Source organism: Primulina eburnea, chromosome 12, assembly GCF_022965805.1.
Source record: "Primulina eburnea isolate SZY01 chromosome 12, ASM2296580v1, whole genome shotgun sequence".
Lineage (NCBI taxonomy): Eukaryota > Viridiplantae > Streptophyta > Magnoliopsida > Lamiales > Gesneriaceae > Primulina > Primulina eburnea.
In genome coordinates, this window is record NC_133112.1 from 937400 (window position 1) to 960635 (window position 23236).

Sequence of the window (23236 nt, forward strand, 5' to 3'; positions counted from 1 at the left end):
GATAATTTAAATGGGTAGAAAAAAGACGCGTTACTCGTTGTCTTTGTCTTCTGATTATTTCACAAAGTGGATTCATTTTATGCAAGATGTTAAAACATCTAATTAATTCAAACAAAAAGATATAATTTATCAATATTTTTTGTATAGAGTTCATATATTCATACGAGTAATAATTTCCATGTACATAGACAAAACTCACAAAGTGGCACACTCTTTTGGTTAGTTATGGCGGATGAAAGAAATCAATGATAAGAAACAAAATAATTCTTACAATACATGAACACTTAATAAAAATAGATAGATATTCAACTTTATTGCAAAAAGAAGTGAGAAATGGATAATGCGGTGACAGTTACTATTCTTTTATAATTTATCCAACAAAATGAGTGCAACATTTGCTTTTTTCATGTCAGAGAAGTACCCATAGAAAAAAAAGCAAAAACACAACGAGAATAGAATAAAAGCACTGCCACCAAGAAAACCCCTAAATTTGGAGTTGAGTTGGAGTTGGAGTGACCGTATTTTGGGGAATGAAAGCGAGATGAAATAATTTAAATTCTTCAGAAGTATAAAGGTCTCGTGAAGCACAAACAATATATATATAGTAAAGTTATACAAGGTATGTTGTTAGTTCGGCGTGCAAGTCTAATTACATATCAAAAAACAAGTATACCATGATACAAAAAAAATCATATGAGACTAGTATATAGGTCGATTTTGTTATATGGTTCTCAGATCTTACCCTATTCATGAAAAAAATTAATTGTATATCCAAAATATTATTTTTAAATATTTATGTCAAGAAAAAAATTTGTGTAATATATACTGATTTGAGTTAAAAACTGAAATATTTTAGTAAAAGTTTCCGCTCCAAAACACAAATGTTTAATAGAGTAGGAGGCCGTTCCTATGGTCTAGGGCTTGACATGCTTCGCATTCCTTCCTCGTTCTTTATTCTTTTTAATTGATTACCATGCCTTTTTAAACAAGCAAGCAACCTCATTTCTACTTCAGTCAAAATAATAAAGAAAGCTTTTGGCTTCTATTAACCTTTTTGGCGGTTCCCACCCCCACAACCACAGTTTCTTCCCTAATAAACTCCATACGAAAAAGAGCATTTTGGATCTCCTTTAATTTATTTATATAGTGAAACACCATGAAATTTCACCTGCACGGCTTGTTTCAGAAATCTATGGTCTTCCTGCTTTTGATGGCCTTGTTAGCTTCAGCCGCTGAGAATAACGAAACAATGTCGCGCCCTGGATACAAGAAAAATTCAACAGCAGCAGAAGCGCAACATGTGCAAATGCAGCGTCTGGAAGCTGCTTCTGATGCCTTCTTATCCAGCAAGAGGAGAGTCCCGAATGAATCAGACCCTCTTCACAATCGCTGAAGCTTCGGAGATCGCGAACCGGAACTAGCAGGACGAGGCAAGTACAAGTCGTAGTCTAAATCCCTGTGAATTTTGGATTCAAAACTCATATTTTGTTGCCTGTAACTCGTAAATTAAATACGTGATATAATATGTGGACAGTGGATTGATTGAGTTCAATTTTGCAAAAAAATCTTGTATATTCACATTGGTTGTGTTAAATATTGTATTATATAGCATATGTATTTTATTACGGTTGTGACTTTTGGATTGTCGGGTTTATGTTTGTGTTTGGCTACACGTTCTTGTCTTTTTGTCTTACCTTGTGTTAACTTTCCGCCTTACATGCATCGCAAATTCTGACCTTTTTCACCATGCCTTGGTAATTTGAAATTTTTCGCGAGGGGCTACAAAAACTATTGGAGCAAATTATAGGCTCCTTGATTTTCATGTATTTTCTTTAATTTTTTTTTTGGATGCATTTCATCTTGATACAGCTTCCAATTGAGTTTAAGGTACTGTTTTACATTTAAATGCCTATTTTAAAAAAATATCTAAAAGCATAACAATCTACCAAAAATCATACTTTTCGTAAAATAATATTTCTTTTAAAAAACAATTTGTATCCAGACTCAATTTTCATCGACTTAAAGTTTGTTAAAGAGTCGAAAATTCAATGTTTTTGGTATATTAATTCTAATGCAATTTGTTGATTTTCCAGTTTACATTATTAGTCAAATTAATAAAATGATGGTTCGATGAAAAGACTTACGTTCACAGGGCCACATCCAACTATCAAATGAATTACTAAAAAAAATGACACAACCACACAAGAACTTAATTAAACTAAAAGACTTTCATTTCAATTGACGTTTCTATGACCATACATTTAGTAAACTTCACTTGGCGAGAAATCACTCGTCTTCAAATCTGATTTGATCGAACTCCCTTCGATAACATACAGATTGTTCTCTCCCTATAACATCGTCATCCTCTCCTGAGGAATGAATCACAACACTTTGAACATGTGTGCACCACTAGCAGTTGAAAATCTAAAAAGAAAAATGATATAAGTGGCATTGTCATGACATTGTTGAAGCAGATGGAATGACACAAAACGATGAGTATGCATTTTTCTTCACCAAAAGTCACGCACTCCATTTGATATTTTCTCATAATTATATATATTTTTTATGTTTGTATCTGCACGAAATCTCATAAGAAAAAACTTAACAATGAAAGCTCTCGATCTCCCTTGGCTCAAATGACATCATCGTCAATCTCCATAATGAACGTACTTTCTTTTATATCGAAGACTGTGTCAAATCTAAAATAGACGTTATCTTTTTAAATCTTGTGTCATATCTTTTCATATCAATCAAGATAATATCTTTCTATATCTCTATAATATCTTCAACAATCACAAAATATGTACAACAAAATATTTTCTTCCATTATCTCCTTATCTTCAAAATATTCAAATCAATTTTTCAGATTTTTTTGTCAAAATTATCTCAAAAATTAAGCCAATCAAAAAATAACTTCTAACACAACTAATGTATTTAAAAATATATATTCAGTGAAATGAATTTTAAACTTTTCTTGTCAAAATAATCTCAAAAATTAACCCAATCAAAAAATAACTTCTAACACAACTAATGTATATAAAGATATAAATTCAACGAATTATATTATTGGTTTTCCTTCACCTCATAATTAAATTTGATTATTACTGTTTCGCCCTTAAATTTATTATAAATTGGTTATGCTCAGTGCATGTAAATAGTTTAGGCAGTAAGCTTGTCAACTATCACAATGGAAGTATACAGTTAGCAGTACTTCGATAATGATCAGCTCAATACATAGTTACTGCAAGTTTCCAAATTTAAAAATTAATAAATAAATAAACAAGGGTTATTACAACGGGGAAGTTATTGAAAAATCCCCAATCAAAAAATTTCTTTGGCTTTACTCCCTACCCCCAAAATTGTGGTACTATGTCATACAAAATGTGGTACACTTCATGTGGAAATGTGGTACACTTCATGTGGAAATGTGGTACTAAAAAAGTACCTAGGGACTGAACACAAAAAAAATGACGGCTGGGGACTGAACCCAAATTTCCCGTATTACATACATGGATCAAACAATATGTCATAGCAGTTATTTTAAATTATTGGAAGTTGTATATTCAAATTTGGACAATCATGTTGTCTTGAACTAGTTTTTAGGATTGAGTTAGATCCAAATCTAAAGCTTAACATAGTATTAGAGTCAAGTTTCGATCATGACCAGACTCACCGTTATGTGTTTGACCATCCTGTGGACCACTCGATAATTTCTTGTTAACTTTACTATCTGATTGTTCATTCCTGGACGTCATGAGGAATATGTGTTAAATGTATCACATCGGTTTGATATATATACTTTTAAATATAAGTCTTAATCTTTAACATTTATCACCGAGTAAAGATTATTTGAAACTCCCCGTTTAAGATTCGAGAGTCCCCCGTAAGATTCTATGGTGTCATGAAAAACCAAATGGCAACATATCCCATGTGATTTCAGACATATACAGCATGCAAATGGGAGTAACTAAAGTGCATGTCATTCTTTCTTCATTATTATCATTGCTACCTCATCTGTCTCACGACATATTATTATCCATTAATATTTATATTTTTGCATTTAAATCATTCAATTTAATTTAATAATTAAGTCGATTTATTTATTTATATGCTAATTAAATATTAAAAAAAATTAAATAGATTATGCTGCCCTTACAAGCAGAAGTAGCTAGACATATCATCCTGCTGAAATTTATCAATGGCCTTAATACTTATACTTGAAAAATCAGAGTTATAATAATAAACAATATTAATTTTTAATATTACAAATTTAATAACCATGCGATATATACATTAATAGTAAGAAAAATTTTGATGAAACAAAGTTATGCCAACACAATATATTTTATATAAAAATAAAATTACACAAGATGTACACATCGCTAGTAATAAATGAAGAACTCAGATTGTTACCACCAACGCCACTCATTCCTTAATCGGACATTAGAAAGTTTTCCAATATAATAATGCTATTTGGTCTGAAGTGTAAGACGTTTCTAAAAATAAGTATTATTCCATCGCCTTAATATTTTCTCCATATTTTTTATTAATTATATGATTATTTGAAATCTTTTTCAATATTATATTTTCACACATATCATATCATATATAATTAAAAATCAATAAAATAATCGTAATTATTCACTTTCAATTTGTTTTGTAGGAAATTGAGGCCCAAGCCCACATATTCCAATATTCACTAATAATCAGCCCACATATTTCAATGTTCATCATACAATTTGTGGCAAGAGTTCAATTTAGAATTTGGGTTAACTTTCAAAATTGTGTTCTATATGGCAACAATTTTATTTCTGAACCATAATTAAGTAACTGAAAAGATTTTATTTGAAATGGATTTTCATTAATATTTGATCACTAGAGACCTAATTGTTCCTATATACCAATTAAGGCAATCACGTGAAAATATATAATTAATCAGATTGCTAATTTAACCAAGAGTTTTTCGTATTCAAAACATCATTTTTTTAGGGCAAAAAATAAAAAGTAAAACTTTAGTAATTTAATATTTTCCCAACTTATTTTTTTTACATTTTGAGTATCTAAGTCTTTTTTGTACTTTGTTTTGGGCTTTATCAAATGGGATTGAAATAAATGTTGAATTTATAGGGTTAAAGAGTATAATTGAAATGACATGCCAAAATTTTGTTACCCTATGATCAACCAAAAAAGTACAAGAGAATGGAACTATCATTGCGTTGCATGCTTTGCTATTTTATTAGCGACATAAGCATATATATACTTCGGGGATCGATTCTGTATCCTACCATCCCATACAAGTCATTCGGCTTTAAGTAATTTCTTTTAGCTTTATTCAGTTGATTTTATATATCTGTAAACGATACAAATACAAATTACGAAATTCTCGAACGAAATCAAACATGCAGGCATTGTGCGCCTTTCCCTTACAAAAAGCCAAATAATCAGATAATAATCCTTCTCGTCGAAGTTGATCTTGAACTCTTTCTAGTTTCTCACTCCTACAAGTAGTCACTCATCTTCTTAAACACTCACTCCAATTCCATTTCTCTTCTATCTTCTCAACTTAACCATCCTACAATCATGAGTTCTATATTTTCTAACATTTCCACACACCCAGTGATTGTCGGCCACCTCTATTTACCACCGCTAAAACAACTGTCAAAACCTCCGACAAATGCTTGTTGTAAAAACTACACAAAAAATACCACCAAAATCTTTTCGCTCTCTTGGGCTGAAAAGAACAAACTGCCGGATATCTTACCAAAATATAATGGCGAGGCCGCCTACAATATTAAAAGAGATCCAGAATCCTTCATCCAGAAAAATACATTAGGGATTGGAGGTAAAATTTATTTACCAAGAAATGGATTAAACACACATAAAAAAATTTAGTAATTTAATATTTTCACAAATGATTTTTATTTTAGAAACATTTTGAGTATCGAGTCTTTTTTGTACTTTTTTTTGGGCTTTGTCGAACGGGATTGAAAGAAATGTTGAATTTATAGGATTAAAGAGTATAACTGAAATAGCATGCCAAAATTTGGTTACCCTTTGATCAACCAAGAAAGTACAAAAGAATGGAATTATCATTGCGGTACATGCTTTGCTATTTTATTTACAACATAAGCATATATACTTCGGGGATCGATTCTGTATCGTACCATTCCCTACAAGTCATTCGGCTTTAAGTAATTTTTTTTTTTGCTTTATTCAGTTGATTTTATATATCTGTAAACGATACACATGCAAATTAGGAAATTCTCAAGCAAAATCAAACATGCAGGCATTGGGCGCCTTTCTCTTACACAAAGCCAAGTAATCAGAAAATAATCCTTTCCGTCAAAGTTGATCTTGAACTCTTCCTAACTTCTCACTCCTACAAGCAGTCACTCATCTTCTTAAACACTCACTCCATTCCATTTCTCTTCTCCGCTCGATCTATTCCATTTCTCTTTTATCTTGTCAACTTAACCATCCTACAACCATGAATTCTATATTTCTAAAATTCCCACACTCCCAGTGATTGTCGGCCACCTCTATTTACCACCGCTAAAACAAACGTCACGACCCCCCGACAAATGGTTGCTGTAAACAACTACACAAAAAATACCACCAAGATCTTTTCGTTCTCTTGGGATGAAAAGAACAAACTGCCGGATATCTTACCAAAAGATAAAGGCGAGGCCGCCTACAATATTAAAAAGATCCGGAATCCTTCCTCGAGAAATACATTACGGATACAGACGTAAAATTTATTTACCAAGAAATGGATTAAACACACATAAAAAAATTTGTAATTTAATATTTTCACATCTGATTTTTTATTTTTTTTTTACATTTTGAGTATCGAGTCTTTTTTGTACTTTGTTTTGGGCATTGTCGAATGAGATTGAAATAAATATTGAATTTATAGGGTTAAAGAGTATAATTGAAATAACATGCCAAAATTTAGTTATCATATGATCAGCCAAGAAAGTACAAGAGAATGGAATTATCATTGTGGTACATGCTTTGCTATTTTATTTGCGACATAAGCATAGATATTTCGGGGATCGATTCTGTATCGTACCATTTCATACAAGTCATTTGGGTTTAACGTAATTTCTTTTAGCTTTATCCAGTTGATTTTATATATCTGTAAACGATACACATACAAATTAGAAAATTCTCAAACGAAATAAAACACGCAGGCATTGGGCGCCTTTACTTTACACAAAGCCAAGTAATCAGACAATAATCCTTCCCGTCAAAGTTGATCTTGAACTCTTCCTAGTTTCTCACTCCTACAAGCAGTCACTTATCTTCTTAAACACTCACTCCATTTCATTTCTCTTCTATCATATCAACTTAACCATCCTACAATCATGAGTTCTATATTTTCTAACATTCCCACACTCCCAGTGATTGTCGGCCACCTCTATTTACCACCGCTAACACAACCGTCACGACCCCCGACAATTGCTTGCTGTAAACAACTACACAAAAAATATCACCAATATCTTTTCGCTCTCTTGGGATAAAAAGAACAAACTGCCGGATATCTTACGAAAGATAAAGGCGAGGCTGCCTACAATATTAAAAGAGATCTGGAATTCTTCCTCGAGAAATACATTATGGATTCGTAGTTAAAATTTGTTTACCAAGAAATGGATAAGTTTGAAGCCAGGGAACTTGATCATTATGTGGGAAATGACATGCATCGGGAAATGATCAGGACGAAGAATATGATGACAATGAAGCTGAAATTTACATAGAAGATGTATTTATGAGGAAAGGAGGACTGAGAAAAGGAAGGTGGGAAAAATGAAGGGGGAGAAAAGGAAGAGGAAAATGAAGGATGGAAAACAAATGGCGGTGAGAAGTTGTTCCGGTCCTTCATATTTTTCTTTAATGTGCTTTTTTTAAAGAGGCGCTATGTATTAGATGTACTTTGATCACTGATCTAGGAATGCCATCATGATTTCAACTTCTGGTCCTTCATATTTTGCTTTAATGTGTATTTTAAAGAGGCACTATGTATCAGACCTACTTTGATCACTGATCTAGGAATGCCTTCATGCTTAAATTCTTAATTTTCAAATTTTATATATCTAAAATTAGTTCTTAATATTATTTCCACATTTCCGAAAAGTTGACTGCCGTCATTTGTGATTTCAACAGTGAACATATATACCACAAGTAGCACATTATTCAATTTATATACTTCTACCATATCGCAGTACCAACTCGATCGAGGACTTAATTAATTAAGTCAAAAAATTTATTTTTCAAAGTAAAAATTATAGACTGATGGATATATTTGCCAATTTGGCTAAGTCACTTTATTAAGGATATTTTGTCATATATGAGGAGGTCGAAGTTCATAAGATTAATGTAATAAGGAGAAATTAAGGATTAAATGTTCATTCGTAAGCTTGACTCAGATAGTTTTAGATAAATTAAATTTTACAACTTTAGACATTTTTTCAACGTGACAACGTTGTGACGCTGATGTTGTGACGACATGTTCAGTGCCGCACTACCAATATATTATAATTGCTAAAAAATTAAAAATACATGACTAAGATATCAAATAAGACCAAAAGGCGTCACAAAGGTTGCTACACGCTCATTTAAATGCACAGCATCTCTTCCGTGGTTTGGCGATGTGGGATACCCCCTAAGGACCTTCACCCCCCTCCCCCCATTTCGTCTTTACTCGAAGACGCATCTTTCCTTCTGGCTGTCAGAAGGGAAGTCTTTAATTTCTGATTCGGCATTAATTAAAATGGAATGCCAAACTAGGGTCGGGATACAGAATCAATATATTTATTACTAGACAACTTTATTATTGCAGTACATGATTTCCATTAAATGACATCAAAGCATTCCTACAAAAAAGCGTAAATCCTGATAAAAGAACCTGTGGATATTTCAACGAAGATGAAGTTAGTTGATTTAATTGTTAATGTTACTTTTGTATTAAATGAGTGTTTTTCACATATGGTCATTTTCTATGTTATATGGTCATATATTTTTATAATGAGATATCATATATATTTTTATTCTTTCATATAATTTGGACTCTTATGAGAGTAACTCAATCTGTGCTTAACATTTGTTCGGATCGTAGTAATCTTTTTCCGACTGATACATCCACAAACAATGGTATGCGAACTAATAAGTTCCAATTTGACCAAAATGCGTCACAAAGGTTGCTACACGCTCATTTAAATACCCAGCATCTCTTCCGTGGTTTGACGATGTGGGATACCCCCTAAGGACCTTCACCCCCCCTCCCCCCCTTCGTCTTTACTCGAAGACGCATCTTTCCTTCTGACTGTCAGAAGGGGAAGTCTTTGATTTCTGCTTCAGAATTAATTAAAATGGAATGTCAAACTAGAGTGGGGATACAGAATCAATATATTTATTACTCGGCAACTTTACTATTGCAGTACATGATGTCCATTAAATGACATCAAAACATTCCTACAAAAAAGCGTAAATCCTGATAAAATAACCTGTGGATATTCCAACGAAGATGAAGTTAGTTGATTTAATTGTTAATGTTACTTTTGTATTAAATGAGTGTTTTTCGCATATGGTCATTTTCTATGTTATATGGTCATATATTTTTATAATGAGATATCATATATATTTTTATTCTTTCATATAATTTGGACTCTTATGAGAACAACTCAATATGTGCTTAACATTTGTTCGGATCGTAGTAATCTTTTTCCGACTGATACATCCACAAACAATGGTATGCGAACTAATAAGTTCCAATTTGACCAAAATGCGTCACAAAGGTTGCTACACGCTCATTTAAATACCCAGCATCTCTTCCGTGGTTTGACGATGTGGGATACCCCCTAAGGACCTTCACCCCCCCTCCCCCCCCCCTTTCGTCTTTACTCGAAGACGCATCTTTCCTTCTGGCTGTCAGAAGGGAAGTCTTTAATTTCTGATTCGGCATTAATTAAAATGGAATGCCAAACTAGGGTCGGGATACAGAATCAATATATTTATTACTAGACAACTTTATTATTGCAGTACATGATTTCCATTAAATGACATCAAAACATTCCTACAAAAAAGCGTAAATCCTGATAAAAGAACCTGTGGATATTTCAACGAAGATGAAGTTAGTTGATTTAATTGTTAATGTTACTTTTGTATTAAATGAGTGTTTTTCACATATGGTCATTTTCTATGTTATATGGTCATATATTTTTATAATGAGATATCATATATATTTTTATTCTTTCATATAATTTGGACTCTTATGAGAGTAACTCAATCTGTGCTTAACATTTGTTCGGATCGTAGTAATCTTTTTCCGACTGATACATCCTCAAACAATGGTATGCGAACTAATAAGTTCCAATTTGACCAAAATGCGTCACAAAGGTTGCTACACGCTCATTTAAATACCCAGCATCTCTTCCGTGGTTTGACGATGTGGGATACCCCCTAAGGACCTTCACCCCCCCTCCCCCCCCTTCGTCTTTACTCGAAGACGCATCTTTCCTTCTGACTGTCAGAAGGGGAAGTCTTTGATTTCTGCTTCAGAATTAATTAAAATGGAATGTCAAACTAGAGTGGGGATACAGAATCAATATATTTATTACTCGGCAAATTTACTATTGCAGTACATGATGTCCATTAAATGACATCAAAACATTCCTACAAAAAAGCGTAAATCCTGATAAAAGAACCTGTGGATATTTCAACGAAGATGAAGTTAGTTGATTTAATTGTTAATGTTACTTTTGTATTAAATGAGTGTTTTTCACATATGGTCATTTTCTATGTTATATGGTCATATATTTTTATAATGAGATATCATATATATTTTTATTCTTTCATATAATTTGGACTCTTATGAGAATAACTCAATCTGTGCTTAACATTTGTTCGGATCGTAGTAATCTTTTTCCGACTGATACATCCACAAACAATGGTATGGGAACTAATAAGTTCCAATTTGACCAAAATGCATCACAAAGGTTGCTATACGCTCATTTAAATACCCAGCATCTCTTCCGTGGTTTGACGATGTGGGATACCCCCTAAGGACCTTCACCCCCCCTCCCCCCCCTTTCGTCTTTACTCGAAGACGCATCTTTCCTTCTGACTGTCAGAAGGGGAAGTCTTTGATTTCTGCTTCAGAATTAATTAAAATGGAATGTCAAACTAGAGTGGGGATACAGAATCAATATATTTATTACTCGGCAACTTTACTATTGCAGTACATGATGTCCATTAAATGACATCAAAACATTCCTACAAAAAAGCGTAAATCCTGATAAAAGAACCTGTGGATATTTCAACGAAGATGAAGTTAGTTGATTTAATTGTTAATGTTACTTTTGTATTAAATGAGTGTTTTTCACATATGATCGTTTTCTATGTTATATGGTCATATATTTTTATAATGAGATATCATATATATTTTTATTCTTTCATATAATTTGGACTCTTATGAGAATAACTCAATCTGTGCCTAACATTTGTTCGGATCGTAGTAATCTTTTTCCGACTGATACATCAACAAACAATGGTATGCGAACTAATAAGTTCCAATTTGACCAAAATGCATCACAAAGGTTGTTACACGCTCATTTAAATACCCAGCATCTCTTCCTTGGTTTGACGATGTGGGATACCCCCTAAGGACCTTCACCCCCCCTCCCCCCCCCCCCCCCTTTCGTCTTTACTCGAAGACGCATCTTTCCTTCTGACTGTCAGAAGGGGAAGTCTTTGATTTCTGCTTCAGAATTAATTAAAATGGAATGTCAAACTAGAGTGGGGATACAGAATCAATATATTTATTACTCGGCAACTTTACTATTGCAGTACATGATGTCCATTAAATGACATCAAAACATTCCTACAAAAAAGCGTAAATCCTGATAAAAGAACCTGTGGATATTCCAACAAAATGAAGTTAGTTGATTTAATTGTTAATGTTACTTTTGTATTAAATGAGTGTTTTTCACATATGGTCGTTTTCTATGTTATATAGTCATATATTTTTATAATGAGATATCATATATATTTTTATTCTTTCATATAATTTGGACTCTTATGAGAATAACTCAATCTGTGCTTAACATTTGTTCGGATCGTAGTAATCTTTTTCCGACTGATACATCCACAAACAATGGTATGCGAACTAATAAGTTCCAATTTGACCAAAATGCGTCACAAAGGTTGCTACACGCTCATTTAAATACCCAGCATATCTCCCGTGGTTTGACGATATGGGATACCCCCTAAGGACCTTCACCCCCCATCCCCCCATTTCGTCTTTACTCGAAGGCGCATCTTTCCTTCTGGCTGTCAGAAGGAGAAGTCTTTGATTTCTGATTCGGCATTAATTAAAATGGAATGCCAAACTAGGGTCGTAGTAATCTTTTTCCGACTGATACATTTGTTCGGATCGTAGTAATCTTTTTCCGACTTATACATTTGTTCAGAGTAACTCAATCTGTGCTTAACATTTGTTCGGATCGTAGTAATCTTTTTCCGACTGATACATCCACAAACAATGGTATGCGAACTAATAAGTTCCAATTTGAGAGATTCATTGATGAGTCTCTTAATGATGGGGAGATTAATAATCTATTTCTTGTTGACTTATGTATTAAATGTATTTCATAACTGATCTCAGAATGTCTTTTTTTTTCTCCAGTATTTCTCAAGAATTCCTATTTTCTTAGTATGAATGACCTTTTGCTATTCTTTTGGACGTTCATATTTTATGTATATCTCCATTATTTGGTGATATTTAATTGACGAGCTAAAAAAATCGAAACAATCTTTTGAATGACTTTTTGATATATATATAACAAATAAGACCAAAAGGCGTCACAAATGTTGCTACACGCTCATTTAAATGACCAGCATCTCTTCCGTGGTTTGATAATGTTGGATATCGCCTAAGGAACTTTACCCCCCCTCCCCCATTTTGTCTTTACTCGAAGACGCATCTTTCCTTCTGGCTGTCAGAAGGGGAAGTCTTTGATTTCTGATTCGACATTAATTAAAATGGAATGCCAAACTAGAGTCGGGATACAGAATCAATATATTTATTACTCGACAGCTTTACTATTGCAGTACATGATGTCCATTAAATGACATCAAAACATTCCTACAAAAAAGCGTAAATCTTGATAAAAGAACATGTGGATATTCCAACGAAAATGAAGTTAGTTGATTTAATTATTAATGTTAATTTTGTATTAAATGAGTGTTTTTCACATATGGTCATTTTCTATGTTATATGACCATATATTGTTATAATGAGATATCATATATATTTTTATTCTTTCATATAATTTGTACTCTTATGAGAATAACTCAATCTGTGATTAACATTTGTTCAGATCGTAGTAATCTTTTTCCGACTGATACATCCACAAACAATGGTATGCAAACTAATAAGTTCCAATTTGAGAGATCAATTAATGAGTCTCTTAGTGATGGGAGATAATAATCCATTTTTTGTTGACTCATGTATTAGACGTATTTGATAACTGATCTCAGAATGCCTTTTTTCTCCAGTATTTCTCCAGAATTCCTATTTTCTTAGTATGAATGACTTTTTGCTATTCTTTTGGACGTTCATATTTTCTTTATATCTCCAGTATTTGGTGATATTTAATTGACAAGCTAAAAAAATCGAAACAACCTTTTGAATGACTTTTTGAGATATATATATACATACATATATATATATATATATATAACAAATAAGACCAAAAGACGTCACAAAGGTTGCTACACGCTCATTTAAATTCCCAGCATCTCTTCCGTGGTTTGGCGATGTGAGATATCGCCTAAGGGCCTTCAACCCCCCCTCGTCTTTACTCGAAGACGCATCTTTCCTTCTATCTGTCAGAAGAGGAAGTCTTTGATTTCTGCTTCGGCATCAATTAAAATGGAATGCCAAACTAGGGTGGGGATACAGAATCAATATATTTATTACTCGACAACTTTATTATTCCAGTACATGATGTCAATTAAATGACATCAAAACATTCCTACAAAAAAGCGTAAATCTTGTTAAAAGAACCTGTGAATATTCCAACGAAGATGAAGTTAGTTGATTTAATTGTTAATGTTACTTTTGTATTAAATGAGTGTTTTACACATATGGTCATTTTCTATGTTATATGGCCATATATTTTTATAATGAGATATCATAAATATTTTTATTCTTTCATATAATTTGAACTCTTATGAGAATAACTCAATCTGTGCTTAACATTTGTTCAGATCGTAGTAATCTTTTTCTCACTGATACATCCACAAACAATGGTATGGGAACTAATAAGTTCCAATTTGAGAGATCCATTGATGAGTCTCTTAGTGATGTGGAGACTAATAATCCATTTCTTGTTGACTCATGTATTAGACGTATTTGATAACAGATCTCAGAATGCTTTTTTTCTCCAGTATTTCTCAAAATTCCTATTTTCTTAGTATGAATGACATTTTGCTATTCTTTTGGACGTTCATATTTTCTTCATATCTCTAGTATTTGGTGATATTTAATTGATGAGCTAAAAAAATCGAAACAACCTTTTCAATGACTTTTTGTTATATATATGACAAATAAGACCAAAAGGCGTCACAAAAGTTGCTACACGCTCATTTAAATGCCCATCATCTCTTCCGTGCTTTGACGATGTGGGATATCGCCTAAGAGCTTTCACCCCCCCTTTCGTCTTTACTCGAAGACCCATCTTTCCTTCTGTGTGTATTAATAATAATTAAAACATGATTAATAATAATTAAATTAGTTATAATATTAGTCAAATTATAAATTATATTTAAATATTACTTAATTTGTTGAATATATAATTATTTTAAACTTTAAGATATTAAAGGAAAATTTAAAGTATTCAAAATCATCTTTTCTCTCTAAATGATTATATAACTACCAACAAGAAGATAACAATGCATATGGTGCAAGTCTGGTACGAGCTTAACGAGTTTATCACAATCTTAATCATGCACATCGAACACATGATAAGTGAAGGATTAAAAATCAGTTATCCTCCCTTATCATGTACACGAAATAATGTCTAATGTAATTCTCAATGTTAGTTGTATCGATTTTTATTTAAATTTGAAAGAAATCATTCAAAACCCTTAATTTTTATTAGTTGATGCAGAATTAACAAAGTTTATCCTCGGTTCCATGTGAAATTATGTTAGATTATGAACTCAAAAGATGTATCATATTGGAAAGTTTGTCTATAGGTGATATAATTTGGATTTATAAATTACTTTTTATTTGTTTTGATATTCACATTTGTAACAAATTTTGATTATTTTCTGCTTGTTTGGGATATAGGTGCGGGAACTGCCAACTCGTATAGCAATTCCATTTATGTTTCTTTCATCAAGGAATATTTTAATGTTTACTTAATATAATCGGAGAATAATAATGGTTGGTCGTTAGAAAATTCTTACTAAATTGAAGATTACTTGTGAGAGTCGAATAAAAAAAATGAGAATTTATTTTTTTGATATATTCTAGTATGCTTGGAGCGAAAGCAAATTCCGCGAAATCTTCAAAATTAATTTAGGCCGATGTTACTAATATTGGTTTTTTCTTCTGTCTTTGTGGCTTCAAGCTAACAAGTTTTTGGAATTTATAAAATAGTAATTAAATTAATTAGGGAAAATTGTTTTTTCCATCTTCTATACTTGAGGATTTGCAATTTTTGTCCGATATATTATCTAAATTTAGTTTAAGTCATATATGTCTCATTTTTTTTGGCAATTTCGACACTTTGTTATGTAATTTTAGTCTTTTTACATGAAAGAACTTAGTAATATTAGACACATCATCGTCACATCAATGTTACATAAGAAAATGACTAAAATTGCAAAATTTACAAATATAACACTGAATTTTGGTAACATGGTATATTACAATTACAAAAAGACTAACATGTATGAGCAAATTTATAATTTTCCCAATTAATTAATGAACCAAATATATACACACACACACACACACTTTATACACACACACACAAGCCACGATTCCCAATCTCGACACAAAAACAAAATATTGATCACATTTTTCATCACATCTCTCCTAGATTTGGTAAGAAATGCTTGTATTAACTTATACTTTAAATTCTATGTATTTCATCCACTAGCAGTTGATAAGACAATATGATTTAGGAAACTTATAAATTCGTTTCATTGTAATTAAAAAAAACGTGGAGTTCGTTGCTATAAGTGAGACAGAATGCTGATCATATCCATTAGCGTAATAATTCTTGTGACAAAACGATGAAATGTTCATTCAACAGGATCTTGCTTCTAGCAATGCTGCTAATTCTTGTGGGAGGATACCTCCAATTCACCAATTTTTTTGGAGGAAAACTCTACCTTGAAATAGCCATGAATATTCAATTTGTGAGGGAAAAATTGTACTCGAAAAATATAGATTACCATGAAAAGAACATATTCATATTAGCGGGGCAAAGCAATATGGTGGGACGAGGCGGTGTTTCGGAAAAAGGTTGGGATAGATATATCCCAGCAGAATGTCAACCAAATCAAAAAATTCTCCGCTTAAACGCGAAAAACGAACTGGAAGTTGCCAAGGATCCCCTTCACCAAGGGCTTGATAATAAAACATGTGGGGTTGGTCCAGGGATGGCGTTTGCTAATAGGATTCTGAAGGTGGACTCGAATTTCGGCTCCATTATTTTGGTCCCTTGTGCTCTAGGAGGGACGAAGATTACGGATTGGTCGTGTTTCAACAGCACATTGAGACAACGTTTGGTGCAGAGGACTAATGAAGCCGTTAGGTTTGGTGGGAAACTTCGGGCTATTTTGTGGTACCAAGGGGAGTCGGAAACGAGACATATTCACGACGCCACGTATACGTTTCCTCGCGAATCAAAGAGATTTCTTTCATATTTGTACAAGGAATTGAACGATCCAGATGATGTTCCTTTCATTCAGGTACATGTTCATTCAAATCAAATAACTTGAAGTCTTTTTTTTTCCTTCCTTTTTTGGTGATCATATAAATTGGTTTGAAGGTTGCATTAGCATCGGGGCCAGGTGAGAAGGAAATTCTTGAGAAGGTTAGAGCAGCACAATTCGCAATGGAGGAGGTGATCACAGTTGATGCCATGGGGCTTCCCCTAGGCCTAGCCGGACTTCACCTCACTACCCCGGCTCAAGTTCGACTCGGAAATATGATGGCCGATGCATTCCTTGAGAGCCGAAACACTCGATTCCGATCAAAAAGTTTTACGATAGAAAATGAAAATAATCAAATGAAAAGATAGTTGAAATGCAAAATTCGTTTCCTCGTGTTATTACAATTTTTTATTATTATTTATCAAATTGGCCTGAATGGAAGAGATGCTTTGTACAGAAATTTATGAGCATTTTACGTGCCTTCATCGTCAACTATGTGAAGAACTTGGCCGCAAATTATATTCATTTTATAATAACAACAATAATAATAATCCAATATTATATATTAAAATTAATCATCCTATATTAAGTATTTTGTGAATCTATTTTCAAAATTTCGAAAAAATCGGTTGATTTCCTTACATTTATATTGCAATTTATTTTATTACTAGCTCTTTAATATTTTAAATAAATAACCTAATATTATAAACTATTTAATATTTAATATAGATATTTGTAACTTACTATTTAATTAAAGTTGAGGACCTTATACTAACTAATTTTGTAATTGATTTAGTAGTGAAGCTTTATTCAAAATTACAATTATACCTCATTTATCTATTTTTTAAAATTAATCCAATATTTATTATATTCCTAAATTTTTAAATAATTTATCACTGCGAATAACAATTTATCTTCATTTATATTCTTAAATTTTTATATAGCTTATCACTCCTAATAAAATATATGAAAAATCATTAATTTGAAAATAATAAAAACCATCATGTTTATATAAATAGTTCAACTTACATTACGCTTGTTTACATAATTTTCCTTTCATTCAATTTACATTAATTATAAATTATTACAAAATTATGATGACTAATATTCAAAAAAGAACTCATTTGATACGTTTCACGGATCGATTTCGTGATGTGAATATTATATTTGGGTCACCAATGAAAAAATATTACTTTTATTATAAATATGAAAAAGATTAAAACATCTCAAAAATAAAAATTCATAAGACTGTATAAAAAAAAAAAAACACACTCAAAAATATTATGCTTACACATTTATGCTTACACAACATGTGTACAAGTTATAATGTACAGTACAGGATTTTATTAGGGTTATATCTAATTGAGTTGAAAGTGCTCTAGTTTTACGAAACGATTGATGCCTCAAAAGAATTCGAGTAATTTGAGATGATTGCGAATCAAATATATACTATAATGAATATATTCCCCAATATTTTTGTCGGCATAATATTTATCACGTTTTTTTGTGACAGTTGATATGTTAGCGTTAAATCCAATAACATGTGGGACAAGTTACTGTAGTTCACGTTAAATGCATAAAACTTAAAATACATGTGATGATAAATGTAGATCCAGATTTCGAAAATTAACCACAAGATATATAATAAATGCATCGATACATTTTTTTCAATATAAATTTTTCGATACGTGTATAGAGTTTTGATATGATGAATACTAAATATTGATACTTATCAGAGCATCCGTTGAGATGACGTCCGACTATTAAAATTACATGATGTCACATCAACTCATAGATACCCACGATAGTTTTTCATCATATCAAAACTCTTTATATATTATAAATAAATGGACATGATAGAAGAGGGATATAAAATAAGCCAATTTCTTATTTCTATCAACATATTAATTGATGCCAATATAATATAAGTTCTCCACAAACTCCATTGTTACAATATATATAATATAACCACTAAAAAAAGCAAACGCAACACTTCTATAGTCGATAAAACCAACAACATCTACGATCCAGCCTACCAAATACCAACATCCATGAACCCATTCTCAGTGGCAAATCCCCTAAACATCCCCACCGAATTAAACCCATAAGCCACTTCCCCATTATTAGACACCGCAATCAGACCAGCCTTTCCCTCGTCCAGCCTCTTCTTTATCACATAATCCACAGCATCCTGGAGGCTCAGCTCCTTATACTCCATCAGCGCCGCCACGTCACGAGCCAGCGTGCCCCGTATGATCGCTTCGCCTTCACCGGTGCACGAGACGCCGCATAGCTCACAGGCATAGGTGCCCGCACCGATCAAGGGCGAATCACCAATCCTGCCCATCATTTTGTTCATCAGTCCACCCGTGGAGGTGGCCGCGGCACACCGTCCTTGACCGTCCACCACAACACACCCGACCGTCTCGGGGGCGTATACGCTGATTGGAAGTCCGTTCATTGTTAGGGGCGGATTCTCCACCACGGCGCTGCAGTATTCTGACCCAATTGACGGAATCCTGTAATCGAACTGTTACACAAGTATAATAGCATCAGGCTACTTGATGAAAATTGAAATCAAATCAACACAAGAATCGAATTTCCTTATTCCGACATATTTGTAAGGAGAAAAAAGAATGGTATATATATAATTTGTAGTGTTGGTGTACGTGACAAATAACAAAAAATGTTAGACAAATTAATTCATCTGTAGAATATATATGTGTGTCCGAATTTTGTTAATAATCTATTAGTATGGTATAGAGGAGGGAGTACTTACCATGATTGTGTTGGCTTCTTTTGCCAATTTGAGCATGCCAACGTTGTCTTCCGTTATAAAATAATCATTGTCCAACATTTCCACGCCCTACCGAAAACAATTAAATATTAATATCCCACATGTGTTGGAAAAAAGACATCGGTCGCGCAAGATTTCTGGGATCAAATAAGCAAATTTATTCAATTAACTTTGAGAGAGCATTTTCATAAACCGTCGAAAAAGTCTTACTATGAAAATGATCGAACTGAAGGCAAAAATAAGCGATTTTAATAAATGCTTCGAAAATTGCTGTTACGACTTTTATTTTGCATAAATAAATTATTTTGTTAGAAAAAGCATGGTTAATTTTCAATAACTTGCTTAAATCTATTTGCAAATATTACCTGTTGTTTGGCGAAATCTTCAGCGCCAGAGAAAGCAAGATAGGAATGGGGTGACTTGTCCATCACAAGTCGAGCGAGGGAGATGGGATTCTTCACGGTGGTGACGCCTGAAACGGCGCCGCATCGCCTACCAGCCCCATCCATGATGCTGGCTTCCATCTCTACCGTTCCTTTCTCGGTCAGTGCAGATCCACGGCCTGAGTTGAACAGGGGATCGCTTTCCAGTTCTCGTACCTATGCACAAACACAATTTACTATCATAAATCTCCCAAAATTTGAAAGTTGTAAATGATTTCACGATTTTATGTCTATATTGATCAGATATTGGTGGGGTAAAAGAGACACTGACGATGAGTTCGACGACATCAATGGCAGGGAGATCAGAAGAGCGGAGAGCGGAGACTCCGAGGTTCAGGCAACGAGTGAGCAATAGTTTGGCCTGTTCCTGACGTTCAAGGGGGAGGTTTGGGTCGACACCAGCGCCGCCGTGCACCGCTATAGCCCAACCACCCATTCTCTCTTCGCCGCTCTCCTTCTCTTAAGCGAACCACCGCCGTTTCTATTGTATATTTTGCCTGTTTAACGAAGACGAGGGTTGGTTGACGTGGTGGGATTCTCCCGTGAATTTATAGGCCGCTTTGTTGGAGTCCCCGGAATTCAAAATTTTATTTAATTTGAATTAGAATTAAAATTAGAATCAGAATTATATTCTATTTTCGGGCCTTTATACCATTTTTATATACTAGTTATTATGCACAGGTGATGTGTATGTATACAATATTTTTTATCATTATCGATTGACTAAAGTGAAATTTGATAATTTATGGAGAGATTAAATTGATATTTGAATTGTTGAAATTAAAAAAAAATAAAAATAAAATTGTGTGTTGAAATTTAAAAAAAACAAAAAAAAAACAAAAATATAATATTAGTATCATATAAGGGTAAAGTTGGAAGAAAAAGTTAGCGTCTTTCCTAGGAAGTTACTATAATTAGAGATGTCAATTGGGCGGATTTGGCTAAACCCAAGACCCTCCCCATGAAAAACTTTGACCCATTACCCGCCCCACCCCGGTTAAATATTTTTCGGACCCACCCCACCTGAGTACGAAACGGGGCCGGGTAGACCGTGAGACCCGAATTTTTTTAAAATAAAAAAATAACCTTTTTTTCATATGACTGAATTATGAAACAGACAAGCCTCCAAACACAACTTTCTGGAAAATTAATTCACGTCTTCGACCGCATTTAATAATAACAAACAAAGTATTTTCACGACATAAAAAAAAGAGTTATTAGCTCTCCAAACAAATCTTGACAGTCCCAAATATAAGTCAAAACATAATTTAAACAGATCAATATAAAATCAGCGAGTAGGCACATATTCTTCAGGATAATTTTCCTCTTCATCAAAAATTGTGGGACAAGTTGGTAAATGTGGGGACCCGGACACTAATCCATTCCTTACTCGTCTTTAGGATATTAAATCATTCATAATAGATAGGGTCTAAAAATTTTTTCTTTAAAATGCAAAGCGGAAACGTAATGTAATTAAAATCAAATTACATATTAACCATGAACATACAAATCTGATGTTATCTACAATAATCCAACTAGGTTCAACTACAGATCAGTGTTGAATCCTAAGTTGCTTCTGAAGCCCGGATCTCCACGCTATCTAGTCCAGCCTCGTTCTCTTCTTGACCCTGGTCCTATCCCCTGTTGCCATGCACACATACAAACAAGACAACAGCCGGATAACTCCGGTGAGATATAAATATCCCAGTATAAATCATATATACATGCAATCATATAAATCATATAAGAGCATATAACAAAATCATATCCTATATCAACATCATGATATAAATCAATAGCAAGAATAAATCATACTCTATACATGTACCCTAATCAGGAACATAATTCAATATCTAGAATAAATCCTATTCTAGGCATGTACCAATGTCAGGAACATAATCAATTTCAAGAATAACTTCTATTCTAAACATGGACCAACATCTGGAACATGATCAGTATCAAGAATAATTTCTATTCTAATTATGTACCAATATCAGGAACATAAAAGGACATGAACCATATTCAGGAACATAAATCAGTATTAATCAATACCCTAAGATATAACTGTCACTCAATCCAGTGACTCTACTTTTTAGACTAGACTCAATCCTAGTCTAGGGATCCCGGTTTCCAGATGTGGTATTCCTATATCGAATTCCGTAAAGGATGGAACCATAATCTCTATTACTCGATATAACCATGGCCCTGGTATTCCTATATCGAATTCCGTAATAGAAGAATTCCAATACCCTTTACTCGATATAACCAAATATGGTGTTCCTATATCGAATTCCGTAATAGATTCCATTACTCGATATAACCAAACATCCAGTGTCCTGACCTAACCGTCAAGGACTGTAGCTCTATCGCTAATATCCTATCTTGAGACATCGTGCAATGTGCCGTGGCGATACCACCACTATCCGGCACTTCTGTCACAAGATAACTCGTCTAATACCTGTCATCTAATATCAAGAGAACAAGTACATCAATCAACTTAATGCAAATATCAATGCAATAAAGTAAAGTATGTGATTTAGGGAAACTCGAGTCAAACCTCCCTCGAGTTGTGCAATCCCAACTCAACATTAATTTATACCTTTATCTTCTCGCTCAGAAGAAGAAGAAGAAGTCCCGACTCTATCTCGGTTCATTCCCAAATCTGGTAATCACAATATTGAACAGTCACAATATCAATAAATAACCCAATCCGGAATATGCTCTGATCAATATTTAAATCAAAATATACTCTGATCAATGTCAATCGACATATGGTATCAATACAATCTAAATCAATACCGACTCTGATCAATTTCAATCAACTGATGTTTCGACGGCATAACAATACTGTCTCAATAATCCCGCCAGTCCAAACATCACAGATATAATATCAGAACTCATAATCCACATCGATACCAGTCATAATCTCAATAACAATACATATCTGATATGAATTCTCAGTCACATCGACTCCGAAAATCATAACAATTACATAACCAGTCTGTTCTTTAATCTGACTTCGATTCTATGATGTCTAACATGACAA

The 23236-nt window shown here is 33.2% G+C and overlaps 2 protein-coding genes across 2 annotated transcripts; one reads left to right on the forward strand and one right to left on the reverse strand.

Moving 5' to 3' along the window:
- Positions 1-16305: 16305 nt before the first annotated feature.
- Positions 16306-17324, forward strand: LOC140807833 (probable carbohydrate esterase At4g34215). The gene is made up of 2 exons (XM_073164796.1): positions 16306-16986; positions 17067-17324. The coding sequence occupies exons 1-2, from the start codon at positions 16306-16308 to the stop codon at positions 17316-17318; spliced, it is 933 nt and encodes a 310-aa protein (XP_073020897.1). The 3' UTR covers positions 17319-17324.
- A 1496-nt stretch (positions 17325-18820) lies between these two features.
- Positions 18821-20714, reverse strand: LOC140807763 (probable isoaspartyl peptidase/L-asparaginase 2). Its single transcript, XM_073164730.1, has 4 exons — positions 20462-20714; positions 20113-20346; positions 19730-19816; positions 18821-19480 (listed from the first exon to the last, which is right to left on the reverse strand). Exons 1-4 carry the CDS (start codon positions 20624-20626, stop codon positions 18983-18985), a joined length of 984 nt encoding a protein of 327 aa, XP_073020831.1. The 5' UTR covers positions 20627-20714; the 3' UTR covers positions 18821-18982.
- Positions 20715-23236: the final 2522 nt, after the last annotated feature.

Coding starts and splice junctions, on each gene's coding strand:
- LOC140807833 (XM_073164796.1), top strand. CDS start 16,306: ATGAAATGTTCATTCAACAGGATCTTGCTTCTAGCAATGCTGCTAATT. Junction 16,987..17,066: donor ATGATGTTCCTTTCATTCAG/GTACATGTTCAT, acceptor ATTGGTTTGAAG/GTTGCATTAGCATCGGGGCC.
- LOC140807763 (XM_073164730.1), bottom strand. CDS start 20,626: ATGGGTGGTTGGGCTATAGCGGTGCACGGCGGCGCTGGTGTCGACCCA. Junction 19,817..20,112: donor AAGATTTCGCCAAACAACAG/GTAATATTTGCA, acceptor TGTTTTCGGTAG/GGCGTGGAAATGTTGGACAA. Junction 19,481..19,729: donor AAGAAGCCAACACAATCATG/GTAAGTACTCCC, acceptor CTTGTGTAACAG/TTCGATTACAGGATTCCGTC.